This window comes from Labeo rohita, chromosome 14 (assembly GCF_022985175.1).
Source record: "Labeo rohita strain BAU-BD-2019 chromosome 14, IGBB_LRoh.1.0, whole genome shotgun sequence".
In the NCBI taxonomy this organism is placed as follows: Eukaryota; Metazoa; Chordata; class Actinopteri; order Cypriniformes; family Cyprinidae; genus Labeo; species Labeo rohita.
Window position 1 is genome coordinate 24,517,465 of NC_066882.1, and position 14,568 is coordinate 24,532,032.

At 34.3% G+C, this 14,568-nt stretch overlaps 1 protein-coding gene across 1 annotated transcript in view; it reads right to left on the reverse strand.

The window, feature by feature from the left end:
• Positions 1 to 1,049: 1,049 nt before the first annotated feature.
• The window catches only part of slc16a2 (solute carrier family 16 member 2), a 54,417-nt gene continuing 40,898 nt past the window's right edge, over positions 1,050 to 14,568 (reverse strand). Inside the window, exons 6-7 of the mRNA XM_051127320.1 lie at positions 13,687 to 13,926; positions 1,050 to 10,017 (exon numbers count right to left, since the gene is read on the reverse strand). Of these exons, the coding sequence (XP_050983277.1) occupies positions 13,706 to 13,926 (221 nt within the window). The 3' untranslated portion in view covers positions 1,050 to 10,017; positions 13,687 to 13,705. The remainder of the gene's footprint in view (positions 10,018 to 13,686; positions 13,927 to 14,568) is intronic.

Here is a 14,568-nt window from a genome sequence, read left to right on the forward strand (position 1 = left end):
ATGCTCGTCTTCTCTCATCTCTGCAATGCGTAACAAAATCGTCATTGCTTTTTAACCTTTTTTTAAAGGGCATTTGATTTTCTTTGCATGTTCCCTTTGTAAACACTGGGTCGGTATTTCTGCAGCGATGTAGGATGATTTTAAAGTTGGGGAAGAAAACAAGATGGGAGTTTTTCGACATACCCTAACTGTATTGACCGCATTGAACCGGAAAAATTTTTTTTAAACCATTTAAACAGTTCACACAGACTTAGATAAGATGAGCATTTGAGGTTAAAAAGTATATAAATTGTTGATTTGTTTCTAAAATGACCGATCGTTTTGCTAGATAATGATCCCTCGGCTGGGATCATTTAGAGCCATTTGAAGCTGCGTTTAAACTACATTTTGGATGTTCAAACTTAGGGACACCATTGAAGTCTATTATATGGAGATAATTCCTGAATTTTTTTCCTCAGGAAACATAATTTCTTATCGACTGAAGAAAGACATGAACATTTTGGATGACAAGGGGGTGAGTAAATTATCTTTACATTTCTGTTTTGGAAGTGAACTGCTCCTTTAATATCAGAATTTTCTTATTTTAACTGCAGCCTAATGAAGCATGTATTTAAGTGACGTGCACTGTTGCAATATTATGTAACTATATTGTAGGATAAAAAGGGTAAAACCCTGTTCAAGAATAGAAGTATATGAATAACACACAAGACCTTCTACATGTACTGCAAGTACATGGAACGTTTCCATTTCTTTCAGCTAAGTTTAGATGACATTGCAGCATTGTAAAAACAAATACATGCCCTTCAGCACACTTTAAACAACAGTTTACTTACCAGCTCTCAGAGCAGAAAGGACCGTACAAGAATAAACAGACGTATAATGACAAGTCATGATTCAGTCCTCTTGACATTTCGGACATAAACAGTGGATTTTTTTCTTTCATTTTGTTTACACAGAAGATCCTGGATTCTATAAAAATTCTATTTAACACATTAACAATCATCAGTCATCATCAAATTGAGAGCAAATACTGACAAAAGGCAAACAACTGGTGTGTAATATGTTTATTGTTGGTTGAATAGAAAAAAAATTACATTACAGGATCAAAAAAATACTTTTCACATAAACACAAAATTACACATTTCTAGCAGCTCAGCTTCAATAATCCTTTAAAATCGCTAATATTTCATGACGATGAGGATGAAGATTGAGGTTCAGAAATCAAGTGCTACAGTTGTGTAAAGTGAGAACAGTTGAATAAGAGAAAAACAGAGAGACGCTATCGTGACTGGCTTTACTGACCTGTTATGATCATTTAGAATGACAAATGACTGTTAATTGAAGCCCTATTGCCTGTTGAAGGCTTTACAGCACGTGTCGCTATAGTACATGTAAGCACCAGGTGGGACGGACACTCTCCAGACACAAGAGGTCAAAGTGCTTGACCCTTCCACCGACCCCTAGAGGTCAACTCTGTGTGTGTATGCATATATATATACGAGAAGTGTACTTACATGTAAGTACTGTTTTTGTTGTGTCGACAACTGTAAACGATATAATTGAGAAGCCTGGTGGAAATGTAGTTTAGAGGACTTTGCGTGCAGGCACATGGTAACATCAGAAAGGGCAGAGAGCGGTCTAAAGTATCGATCCGAAAGCTAAAGAGACCTTTACTGTGTTTACGCACCAGTTCAACATTTACAGAAAAATAAAGTTTATTGCATCCCCTAGATTAGATTCCTTCTGCAATATGCAGCAACACAAACAGATAAATAAAAGTGTATTATCTGGCCTTTAAACTGCATTTTGAAATAAAGTGGACGGGATAAAAAGGCAGTGATGTGAGGTCAGAAAAAAAAACGTTAAATCATTATTTTAGTAGGAAAACTATGAGATCGGTGAGTGTAACAGGATTTTTAAAAAAATTAACTAGTAAAAATATGTTGAGCAGTAATAAAATGAATTATAGAAAGCAGATTTACATATAAAAAAGAAGCTGAGTGGTTGGTCAAGGTTAAAAAATAAAAGCGAGCTCTCATTTAAGTTACATATTCAGAAAGTAAATAGGGTGAATTTTGCACTGACCTTTAATAATTAAAAGCAAAACCAGAATGAAAGAGAAGAGAGAGACGGACAGACAAACAACAGTCCCTACATACAAATTTGGCAGAAACTGGACTAAATTATCAGTGGAAGACATAATCGACGTGAGTCAGACTGCGTCTGAGTCAGTCTGAATCTAGGACAAGAACATGTGAAATTAAGATTATTATTTAACATTATGACATTTTCATAAATCAAGCATTTTCCTGTCCTTTAATACAAAAACAGCTCATTAATGTAGTGTGAAAAACATGATAGTCATATTAGCTGTACTGCCTTTATACAGATTTTAATTGACTGTAATATTTTTGACGATATCACAATGCATATACAGTCATGTGAAAAAGTTAGGACACCCTATTGAATTACATGGTTTTCTGTATCAGGACATCATTAAAAAAAAACTGGTCCCTGGCTGGTCTTAAAATTTCAAAAATAAAACCTCTGACGAACAGCAACGCATGATAAATTGTGCCGTGTCATTATTTACTGAACAAAAATAAAGCCAAAATGGAAAAGCCATGTGTGACAAAGTTAGGACGCCCTTACTGTTAACATTGAAATTAAGAGGGTAAATATAACATCTTATATATGCCTCTATAAAAGCATAAGATTTGGCAGTTTGCTGGTCTGGAGCCTTCAGGTGTGTGTTAACACAATGCCAAGGAGTAAGACATCAGCAATCATCTTAGAGAAGCACTTGTTGCTGCCATTAATCTGAGAAGAGTAATATGGCCATTTTCAAACAATTTGAAGTTTATTCGCAAGTAGAAGACATTTAAAACAGACACCTCTCCTTCCAGGAGTGGACGTCCCAGAAAATTCACCCCCAGATCAGACCGTGTAAAGCTCAGAGGAATGGCAGACAACCCAAAAACTACACCTCAGACTCTGCAGGCCTCAGTTAACATGTTAAATTATAAAATTCATGACAATACCATTAGAAAAATATGGGACAAAAATGGCATGTTTGGAAGGCTTGGCAGAAGAAAGCCTCTTCTATCTAAAAAAAAAAAAACATTGCAGCACAGTTTAGGTCTGCAAAGTTGCATCTGAACAAAACACAAGTCTTCTGGAATAATGTCATTTGAACAGACGAGACCGAAGTGGAGATGTTTGGCCATAATGCACAGCGCCAAGTTTAGAGCATATCAGCACAAACACCTCATACCAAAAGACAAGCATGCTAGAGGGGGGGCTGATCATTTTGGGCTTGATTTGTATCCACAGGACCTGGGCACCTCATAGTCATTGAGTTGGCCATGAACTCCTCTGTATATCAAAGTATTGTAGAGTCAAATGCGAGGGCATCTGTCCGACATCTAAAGTTGGGCCAAAATTGAGTCATGCAACAGGACAATGATCCCAAGCACACCAGCAAATCTACAACAGAATGGCTGAAAAGAAAAGAATCAAGGTGTTGCAATAGCCCAGTCAAAGTCCAGAGCTCATCCTGACTCAAATGCTGTGGTGAGAGCTGTGCATAAGCAAATGCCCACAAACCTCAATAAACTGGAGCAACGTTGAAAAAAAGAGTGGTCCAAATTCCTCCAGAATGATGTGAGAGACTGATGCTTCAAGTTATTGCTGCTAAAAGTGGATCTGCAGGCAATTGACTCATAGGGTGTCCTAACTTTGTCACACATGGCCTTTCCCTCTTGGCTGCATTTTTGTTAAATAAATAATGACACAGTGTGATATGTCATGTGATGATGTTTATCTGAGGATTTATTTTCCAAATTTTAAGACCTGCCAAGGACCAGATCATTTTTTATTATGTCCTGATACACAAAACCATGAAATTCAATAGGGTGTCCGAACTTTTTCACATGACTGTATATAGAAGTTTGGGATCAGTAGGATTTTTAATGTCTCTTATGCTCATCAAAGTTGCATTTATTTGATCAAAAATACAGGAAAAAGTAATATTTTTAAAACGCTTTTCTATTTTGACATACTTTAAAATCAGGGCTCAGTTTAACAAGTTATCTTAATTAATAATCTATGAAAAATAGCGCAATTATAATATTTTAACACACTAGCCCCGCCCCCAGACCTGTACTTCGTCTTATATTTCATATAGTTGACTGTTGACAAATATGATGCAGGGCAACAACTCCATAAATGCAATTATGCCCTAAATTCAAGATATTTGTGCAAAAAATGCCCTGTATGCGTTTTGTCTCATATTTACATATGGCACACAATATCACACGGGCAGCAAGAGCAATATGACACCAGTGCTTATTTTGTCCTGATCTATTACGAGCTTAAATGTGATTTTATACAACAGTTCATTGAATAAGAAGTTGATAGTGTGTTATTTTAAACACTATATTATGTGTTTTGCCCAATTTTGCAGAGAACATATTACCTTTGAAGCCATAGCAGAATTGTTGCGCGTCTCAGAGCAACACAGTTGTGTTTAGTTTTTGAATGAATACGCATTTTGAACGAATCGTGTGAATCAATGATTCAAAGGCTCATTCATAAAGAGAGCCATTTACTTTCTTCCTCAATCAACCGTTTGAACAAATCGAAGACATTTACCCTCACCTGCTGGCAGATTTACTTTCTTAGAGTGTCATTTCATTAAAAAATAATATCAAAAATAAAAACATTAAAGGGATAGTTTACTAAAAAAAAATTTAATTCTCTCATCATTTTCTCACCCTCATGTCGTGTCAAACCTTTCTTTTATGGAACATACAAGAAGGTATTTTGAAGACTGTTGGTAACAAAGCTGTTTTGGTTACCATTGACCATTGTATGAACAAAAAATGCTGAGATGTTTCTCAAATTATCTTCTTTTATGTTCCACAGCTCATGTTAATTTAGATTAATTAATCAAAACATCATGTAATTAATTAGATTAAAAATTTTAATCGACTGACAGCCCTATTTTAAATATAATTAATTTCTGTGATACCAAGCTGAATTTTCAGCATCATTACTCCGTTGTCAGTCTTCAGTGTCTTCATAAATCATTGTAATATACCAATTTATTTATTCTTTCTTTCAAAGAAAGAAAAACGTACTGGCCCCAAACTTCAAACAGTAGTGTATATTGTTACAAAACCTTTCTATTTTAAATAAATCCTGTATTATTCATCAAAGAATTCTGAAAAAATGATCAGTTTCCAAAAAATATTTATTCAGTTTTCAACACTGATAATAAATCAGCATATTAGAATGATTTCTGAAGGATCATGTGACACTGAAGACTGGAGTAATGATGCTAAAATAAAAATTTAGCTTTGCATCAAAGGAATAAATTCTATTTTAAAGTATATTAAAATAGAAAAGCACTATTTTAAATTGCAATAATATTTCACAATATTACTATTTTTTCAGTATTTTCAATCAAATAAATGCAGCCTTGATAAGCAGAAAACTTCTAAAAAGACTTCTTTAAAAATGTTTGTAATCCCAAACTTTTGTATATATATAGATTCACCCCATTCACCTATTCAGACTCCAAATGCCTTTATCAATAAAATATGTGTTGAGTAACAGTTTATGAATCCAGCGTGCACTAATACGTGGGCGGGTGATGAAAGATGAAAAACTGCACTCCCTGAGTTACTAAAAGTCTGAATGTGTCTGTCTGTCTCATTCTTTGTCCCTCACACATATAAAAATGGCACGACCACAACTCTAAGGAAGGATGATCATTTGAATGCAGGGACTGCTATATATGATGAGCACTGACAATCACATGCTGATCAGGAAGAGAGACATAAATGACAGGAATCATGGCTTTGAGGCTCAAAGATTCGCACGGCAGTGCATGAATCTGCACAAACAAACTACTGCAGGAGGCAAATCAGAACTACTAAGTGCACCAGGGTCTAACATTTATCAGTATGAAACCATAAAACAGACATCTGAGGTATGCACGATTTCGTCTTCTTCCTATAAAGACATCAGTTCGTCTAAAACAAGCATCTTTAGTCACCACATTTACATCATCACACAGTACTAGAATCTGAAGAGGTGTCTTGTGGTCTAGTTGCTTTAGTGTAAAAGCGCCGCCTCCTGGTTAAACCTGCAGGACGGGGTCGGTTGAGGCAGTTTGGTTAAGATCGTGACCATCTCTTGTTTTTTAAACAGGGCATCTAATGAGTTCTGAGGAAAATGTACCCGAAACAACGTTAATTAGCTCATACGGACAGATCTCCATGACAACACGGACAGAAACTGGTGGTTAAAGGGCTTCTGGGAAATAGTTGACAAATGGAAAGATGAAAGCGCAGAGAGAAACTACAGATCTGTTCCAAATACTAGTGAGCTGCCTTGAAGCCTATGGGCTAAATCAGCATCCTAACCTCACAAATCTACATACGCAAATAGTGGTTGATTCACAATTGATTTTAATGTATAATAATTACGGCTGTCAGTTTAACGTGTTAACATAATTAATTAGTTATGAAAAGTAACACGATTAATAACGTGATTCAAATATTTTAACGCAGTTAACACAATCATCTTATATTTCATACAGTTGACTGCTGACAAATATGATGCGGGGCAACAACTCTATAAATGCACTTATGCGCTAAAATTCAAAATACTGGTGCAAAATATACCTCTATGTGTTTTGTCTCATAATTATATATACACATCACATATCACACAATATCACACGGGCAGCAAAAGCAATATGACACAAGTGCTGATTTTGTCCCGATGTATCACCAGCTTCAATGTGATTTCATACAACAGTTCAGTATCAAGAAGTTGATATTGTGTTATATTTTAAACACTATTATGTGTTTTTGTTTCATTTTGCAGAGAACCTGCAAATTTTGAAGCCACAGCTGAATTGTTGTGCATCTTTGACCAACACAGCAGTGTTTAGTTTCTGAATGAATCCGAGTTTTGAACAAATCGTATGAATCAATGATTCAAAGGTCCATTTATAAAGAGAGCCATTTACTTTACACTTACATTCCTGAATCAACCGTTTGAACTAATCGAATCGAATAAGTGAATGACTCATAACGACATTTATCGCCACCTGCTGGCAGATTTAGTTACTTTTTTAGAGTGTCATTTCATTAAAAAAATTAAATAAATAATAGTGCTGTCAAATGATTAATTGTGATTAATCACATCCAAAATAAAAGTTTTTGTTTACATAACATATGTGTATGCACTGTGTATTTATTATGTATGTGTGTGTGTGTATATATATATATATATATATATATATATATACATACATACAGTATCAGTGTACATTTCAGCGTTTCCCCTAGGTTTACTGTACTCTCTGTGTAATAACAAAAACATTTATTTCAGTGAAAAAAGAAGTACCAGAATTCTCAATTTCAACATTTTAAACAATAGGGCCCTACAATCTTTTTCTTTTTTTCCCCCCAGAGATTCTTGTGTTTTAATTTTTCTGATAATCAAACGAAGGCATTAAACATTTTTTTTTAAATCAAATGTAAATGAAACCTTTTTATTAATTTTTTGCAAAACAAACAGAGGTTTTCTGTTAAAATTAATATATATATAAAAAAAAACTGTGTGAATATTCAGTTTAAGAAGTTTTGGTAATAATTGTAGCATTATTTTCTACAATTAAGTGGTTAATCTTGTAGTAATATTTATTTTTATCATTTAATTATTTTATCTAAATTTGGCAGAAATAGGAATATATAAAGACCTGTATATATTTTACTGTACATTTTACTGTACAAAAGTAATACAACACTTACATATTTCTGTTACATGTTAAATTGTACTTTTATATTGACCCCCACAGTACACACATATATATTATGTAAACATAACACTTATTTTTGATGCAATTAATCGCGATTAATCATTTGACAGCACTAATAAATAATAATAATGATAAAATTAAAAACATTAAAGGGACAGTTCACCCAAAAAATTTAAACACTGTCATCGTTTACTCGTTTACCCTCATGCCGTTTCAAACTTTTCTTTTGTGGAACATAAAAGAAGGTAATCTGAAGACTGTTGGTAACAAAGCTTGTTTTGGTTACCAATGATTTTCATCGTATGAACAAAAAATACTAAGATGTTTCTCAAATTATCCACTTTTATGTTCCATAGTTCATGTTAGGACATTCCAGCCTGAATGTTTATGTGTAATAAATTTTATGTCGAATCAAATAAAAGATTTCTTTTTAAAGCTACAGTTTGTAATGTCTACTTGATACTTTCTCATTTAACCCAAAAATAGTTTTAAACAATCTTTTGTGGATATTTTCACAGTCTAATTTAATTCGCGATTAATGATCGACACATCATGTAATAATTAGATTCAAACTTTTAATCGACTGACAGCCCTAATAATGATGTATAATCAATATTTCTCTTGGCTGAATAGTTTCAGCTCACTAGTTTTTGGAAGAGATTGAGGAAAGCTGCTCTCACTAAACACGTGAGACATGTTAATGTAATCAACGATACAACAACAAATTATCAGAAAGAATAAACACAGCTTCAAATGTCACATAGTAACTGATTAATACTCATAAACATGGCCCACTTTGTGTAATACTACTATGTCATTCTGCTCACAGCATTCAGTTCTTTCTATTCTTGAACGAATCACAGATGTGACATGTTTATAGTGTCGTCACTCGGTTCAGATCGCGCTTTGATTGTCTTCGTAAGTCCATTCAACTCGAATCCAAATGCCGGATTGGTTTTTTAATATAACAAGACACAACACATATAACCAAAATATAATTTCTTAAAAAAATACAATAAATGGGAGTCAAATGTGGAGAAAGGACACAAGAGAGATTTTAAAAAATAGAAAATGTAGTGATTTTGTCCTTGAGTGGATCTCAGGAAAATTGTCAAGGAATATCTGGGTCATATTTGACCCCAAAAATAAGAAATTATATTTTGCATAAACGGTGGACAGGAATAAACTGATGTAGAATTTACTTTAAATTTATTTTTAAAGTGTCGATGAAATAATTTTATCTTGCAAAAACTACTCCAATGTTTAATTTGCAACTTTGAAATGTTTTTATACTGATTCATGTACATAAAACGAAAAAAAAAGGATGCAAAATATAATTTCTCTTTATTTTCCTTTGGCATTTTTTCATGAGATTCACCGCCTTTATGAATATTGATCCTTTATTTTTCATCTGGCTCAATGGTCATGGCACAGTTTGTGAACTCCTTACTGCATAGCTGATTACTGAACTAAATGTAGCAGATATTATTAAGGACAGAGGATTAGCTTTTAAAAAAATTCATAAAAATGATTCCTCGTTTAGTTTTCATTTCTACAATAAGTCATAAGCGATACACAGCTGCGGTACGTTATGATAAGAAAATCACGGCTGAGGTTATCAAAGTCGGTAGCAGAAAGTGCACGAAGAAAGACGGATTTGTCTCATAAAAGGTTCCGAAATCAATTCCGAGCAAGTCTATGGAGGATTTTTTAAAAATCGTATTATGAAAACATCTAAAGCTTACAAATTTGATTTGCATAATCTAGACAATAAACTATCAAGCTCAATGAAAACAGCACTTTTCTCCGTGCCGGAAATGCTACTCTCTCACATCAAATTAATGTTTCCTTTATAAAGGTGCTAAAGCTAATTCAACTGACGGCTCCCGCACTACCTGAGCTCTCCGAAACGTGAGCAGGAGGTGATTTCGGTCCAAATCTGCATGCGTAAGTCGTTCGGTCACTCGGGAGCCGGTGGAAATGGCAGTGCGGGCCACTGGAGGAGGGTTTGGGCTCTTGATGGATGATCACATCTCCTCTCCAGAGGAGCAAACGAGCAGGGGGAAAAGCCTTGAGACTTCGAGTCTGATTAGAGCCAAGCAAAGAGGAAATACATCACACACCATCTCTGACACACACTCACGAACACACGCCACAAGCAGTGCTGGTGAGATGAATCCCTGCAGAAAGACAGAAACAACAGACGTCACACACTCAGCTGGGTTGCCAGTTTTTCATATCGCACATCAAATATTAAGCTTGAGTAACCCCTAAAAAAGTGAAAGACAAAAGGCATAAAAAATTCTGAACCATGCATGAAACTCTATTGTGCATTTTCTGTCTATTTCTGTCTTTGGTAACGCCCTAGAAAAGTGAGGTTTTAAACAATATTGGCATGAATAATTTTTAATTTGTGATAATTTTACACTGATAAGGGACGCACAAACTACGAAAACATATTTTATTGCATAAACAGTTTATACATAGAAAAAACTTGCATTTTCGATTAATCAAAATATCCACCATTAGCAGCTATTACAGCTCTGCATAATCTGGGCCTAAATTCATTGCATTATAAACTTAATTGGCAATCAATTGTTGAAGCTATTAAGGTGTGCTGACCCAAAAATCTTTTTAAAAACCAGTAACCAGGCATCACAGCTGGCAAAGGGGCATGTCTGACTTTGACAAGTATATATTGCCATTATTATGTAATCAAAATGAAAATTATTATTGCTGGTCTTCAATGATAATGTCAAGTTACTTTAATGTATTTGCAACAAAAAATGATGAGGATTTATGCTGATATTGTCCAAAACCACTCTGTGCCAGGGGTGTTTCCAAACTTTTGGAGGGCAGTGTATGAAAAACTCTCATCTCATTTTCTCCTCCAACTTCAAAATCATCCCACATCGCTGCAGAAGTGAATGTGCAAGGAGGGACAAACACCCTTTACAAACAAAAAAACAAGATAAAAAATGATGTAGGACGATTTTAAATTGGAGGAGAAAATGAGATGGGAGTTTTTCCACATTCCCCCACTGTCTTGAACAGCAGTAAAGAGACAGAGTACGCATATGCCCCTTTAGAGCTAGACAAGATGAGCATTTGTGGTTAAAAGTGTATAAATATTATGTTTTTTAAGAAAATGGACGATCGTTTTGATAGATAAGACACTTATTCCTCGGCTGGGATCCTTTAGAGTCCTTTGAATCTGCATTGAAACTGCATTTTTTAACCTTCAGTCTGTTGAGCACCACTTAAGTCCATTATATGAAGAAAAATCCTGGAATGTTTTCCTCAAATATCTTACATTCTTTGCAACTGAAGAAAGACATGAACATCTTGGATGACATGAGGGTGAGTACATTAACAGGAATTTTTTATTCTGAAAGTGGAGTAATCCTTTAAAAATTGTTGCTCTCAAAAATTGTGGCGTTCAGTTTCTGAAATGTGCTGCAAGCAGTAGACCAATCACAACAGACCGGGTCATCGGACCAATCACTGCAGATTAGTGTCATTCAAAGGAGTGGTTTGGACAAATCATTTGTTGAGCATATCGTTTGGGAGTCGTTGAGCAAATAAGACAATAAAAGTGTTTTTTGACCTTCAGTGCATGTTAACCTGTTTTTGGGGACTTCTAAAACCAAAATATGAACCTTTCATAATCCATAATAGGGGCACTTTAAGCACTGATTGACTATTAGTTGCACATTTATTAAAGGAGAAGTCCACTTCCAGAACAAAAATGACAGATAATGTACTAATCCCCTTAACATCCAAAATGTTCATGTCTTTCTTACTTCAGTCGTAAAAAAATTATGAAATTATTGAAATTATTAAGAAATTATTGAAAACATTTCAGCATTTTTCTCCATATAATGGACTGATATGGTGCCCCGATTTTGAACTTCCAAAATGCAGTTTAAATGCGGCTTCAAACGATCCCAAATGCGGTTGTAAACAATCTCAGCCAAGGAAAAAGGGTTTTATCTAGCAAAACGATCTGTTATTTTCATAAAAATAATACAATTTGTATACTTTTTAATCTCAAATGCTCGTCTTGTCTTGCTTTTCTGAACTCTGTGTATTCTGGCTCAAGACAGTTAGGGTATGTTGAAAAACTCCAATCGTATTTTCTCCCTCAACTTCAAAAATCATTTCACAATCATCCTACATCACTGCAGAAGTACTGACCCAGTCTTTGCAAAGTGAATATGCAAAGAAGATTAAACACCCTTAACAAAAAAGGTAAAACAGTGATATAGGACGATTTTGAAGTTGAGGAAGAACATGAGATGGGAATTTTTCAACATACCCTAACTGTCATGAACAGGAACAAAAACAGTTCAGGCAGAGTAAGACAAGATGAGCATTTGACATTAAAAAGTATATAAATTGTATTATTTTTATGAAAATAACTGATAGTTTGGCTAGATGAGACCCTTCTTTCTCAGCTGGGATTGTTTACAACCGCATTTGGGATCGTTTGGAGCCACATTTAAACTCTTTTTGGAAGTTCAAAATCAGGGCACCATATCACTCCATTATATGGAGAAAAATCCTGAAATGTTTAACTCAAAAAACACAATTTCTTCATGGCTGAAGAAAGACAGACAAAAACGTCTTGGATGACAAGGGGGTGAGTACATTATCTGTCAATTTTTGTTCTGGAAGTGAACTTCTCCTTTAAACCATATAAATCATAATAATGAGCCTTTAATTGCCTACATAGACTAATAAGCATTCAAACATACAAAAAAAAAAAAGCTTGTCACAGTGCACCGATAGATATAATAATTACAAATGTGTCAAGGAAAAACAGCAAGGAGACTGTATTAACGTTTTAATAATTTATTAATTACACTGACTTTCGTCATCTCCGCAATAGTGGATGTGCCTATATGGATTTTGCGTGTTTCATACGGATTACATAATATAAGATTTTTTTTTCTATTTGAATTGGTTCATTTAAAAGTATTTTACTCTCTATAGATATATTTTTCATGTTTGTAAAGCAAGTATACACAGAGTTTCGGCATTTCATGCTCAACGTTTTGTTGTTATTCTGAGTACACACAAATAAATTTAAAGTCTTTACAGATTTGAAAGATTTATTACTCTTACCTATATGACCAAAAATGACCGCACTGGCACCTCCATCTGTCATGCAGTGAGCGCACTACTATTCAGCTTCCACACTCCGCACACACTTTTCAACAGTGCACATTTTTCTAGGTTATCATTAGACTGAGCTGCAATGTAAAGTTGCTACTACATAAAAAAAGCCATATTTGAGGTTGATGAATGATAGGTGAATGTTTGGACGTCCTGCTCGATGTACTATATTACCACATAGACCACCCGTTAACAATCTGTCCTGCATGACGTTGCCACTTCCAGTGCCACTTCCTTTTTTCTGCAACTAAGCAACTAATACAATTTTGGTCGACCAAGCCTCTTCTCATCAACTAATGGTTAATTGACTAATAGGGGCAGCCCTATAAATAATACTGTTTTTGTGTCATGTAATGTAGTTTTAAGATTTTTAAGGCAAGAATGTACTTGTTTATAGTTCAAGTATGTGGTTTGTTAATAAAGATAACGTCTGTTTAAAAAATTGCGTCAACATTTTTGGAGATGTGAGCTTCAGGGAGTCACCGACCGTTCAGCGCTCATGGAATTTACCTGGAATTTACAACTGGCTCTGATAACTCTATAGTGGTTAAACATGAGATATAATTTGTTTTGGTTAAATCTAAACGGGTAGTCTTAAATCTAACTTCCCAGAAAAAAATTTTTTTTAAACAAAACAACACAAAAAATGACAATGATGCAACACGCACTACCTTTGTGTGGCTGTGGGTTTCATATGTGTGTCTCCATGTCTGTGTATCCGGGCAGCATGTCTCCGTTAGAGCAGTTCTTCAACATCTTGTCCATGCTGGGGTCGTTGGCCTCTTTTCGCCGTCTTTGCATGCGCTGGTGCACCAGAGGCACAAAAAACATCACGATACCGCCCACTATCGGAGGAACACCAGCCAGATAAAACGCCACGTGGTAGTTTCCAAAATAGTCGTGGAGAAGTCCTGAGAAAGAAGACAAGACACAGAAAAAGAACATATGAGAGATAAAAGAGCACTAACAACACATTTTAATTCCAAGTGAAACAGAATATTCAGGCGCAGAACTTCAGCCTGAAGAGGATCTCGTATAACCCAATGATTATATTCAGAATAATAATGTGAATTTTATCTGTAAAGGAAATGTATGTGTATTTGAATTAAAAAAATTAATAAAAAAATACATTTATTTATTAAATAAATAAATACATTTATTTAATAAATAAATAAATAGTGAATTTGGTAAATGCTTATTCACATATATATAATATTTTTTATATTACACACATCACAACATAATACATACTTACATAGTAATGAAATAAATAATATATATATAATATACAGTATATGTATAAAAAGATTAAAATTTATTAATACTTTGATACAAGATTATGGAATTGTGTTTTTTGTGTATTTGTGCACTGACTTCTTCATTTTGTGTGTTACATGATTTATTTAATTAATTTATTGCACATCAGAGTCAGAAACTAGATACTCTTATCAACTGAATTTGTGTGTGTGAAAATATGGAAGCCCTTTTTCACCATTGAAATTTTTTTAAAAAAGGTTATTGTGACTTTTTATTTCACAATTCTGACTTTTTTC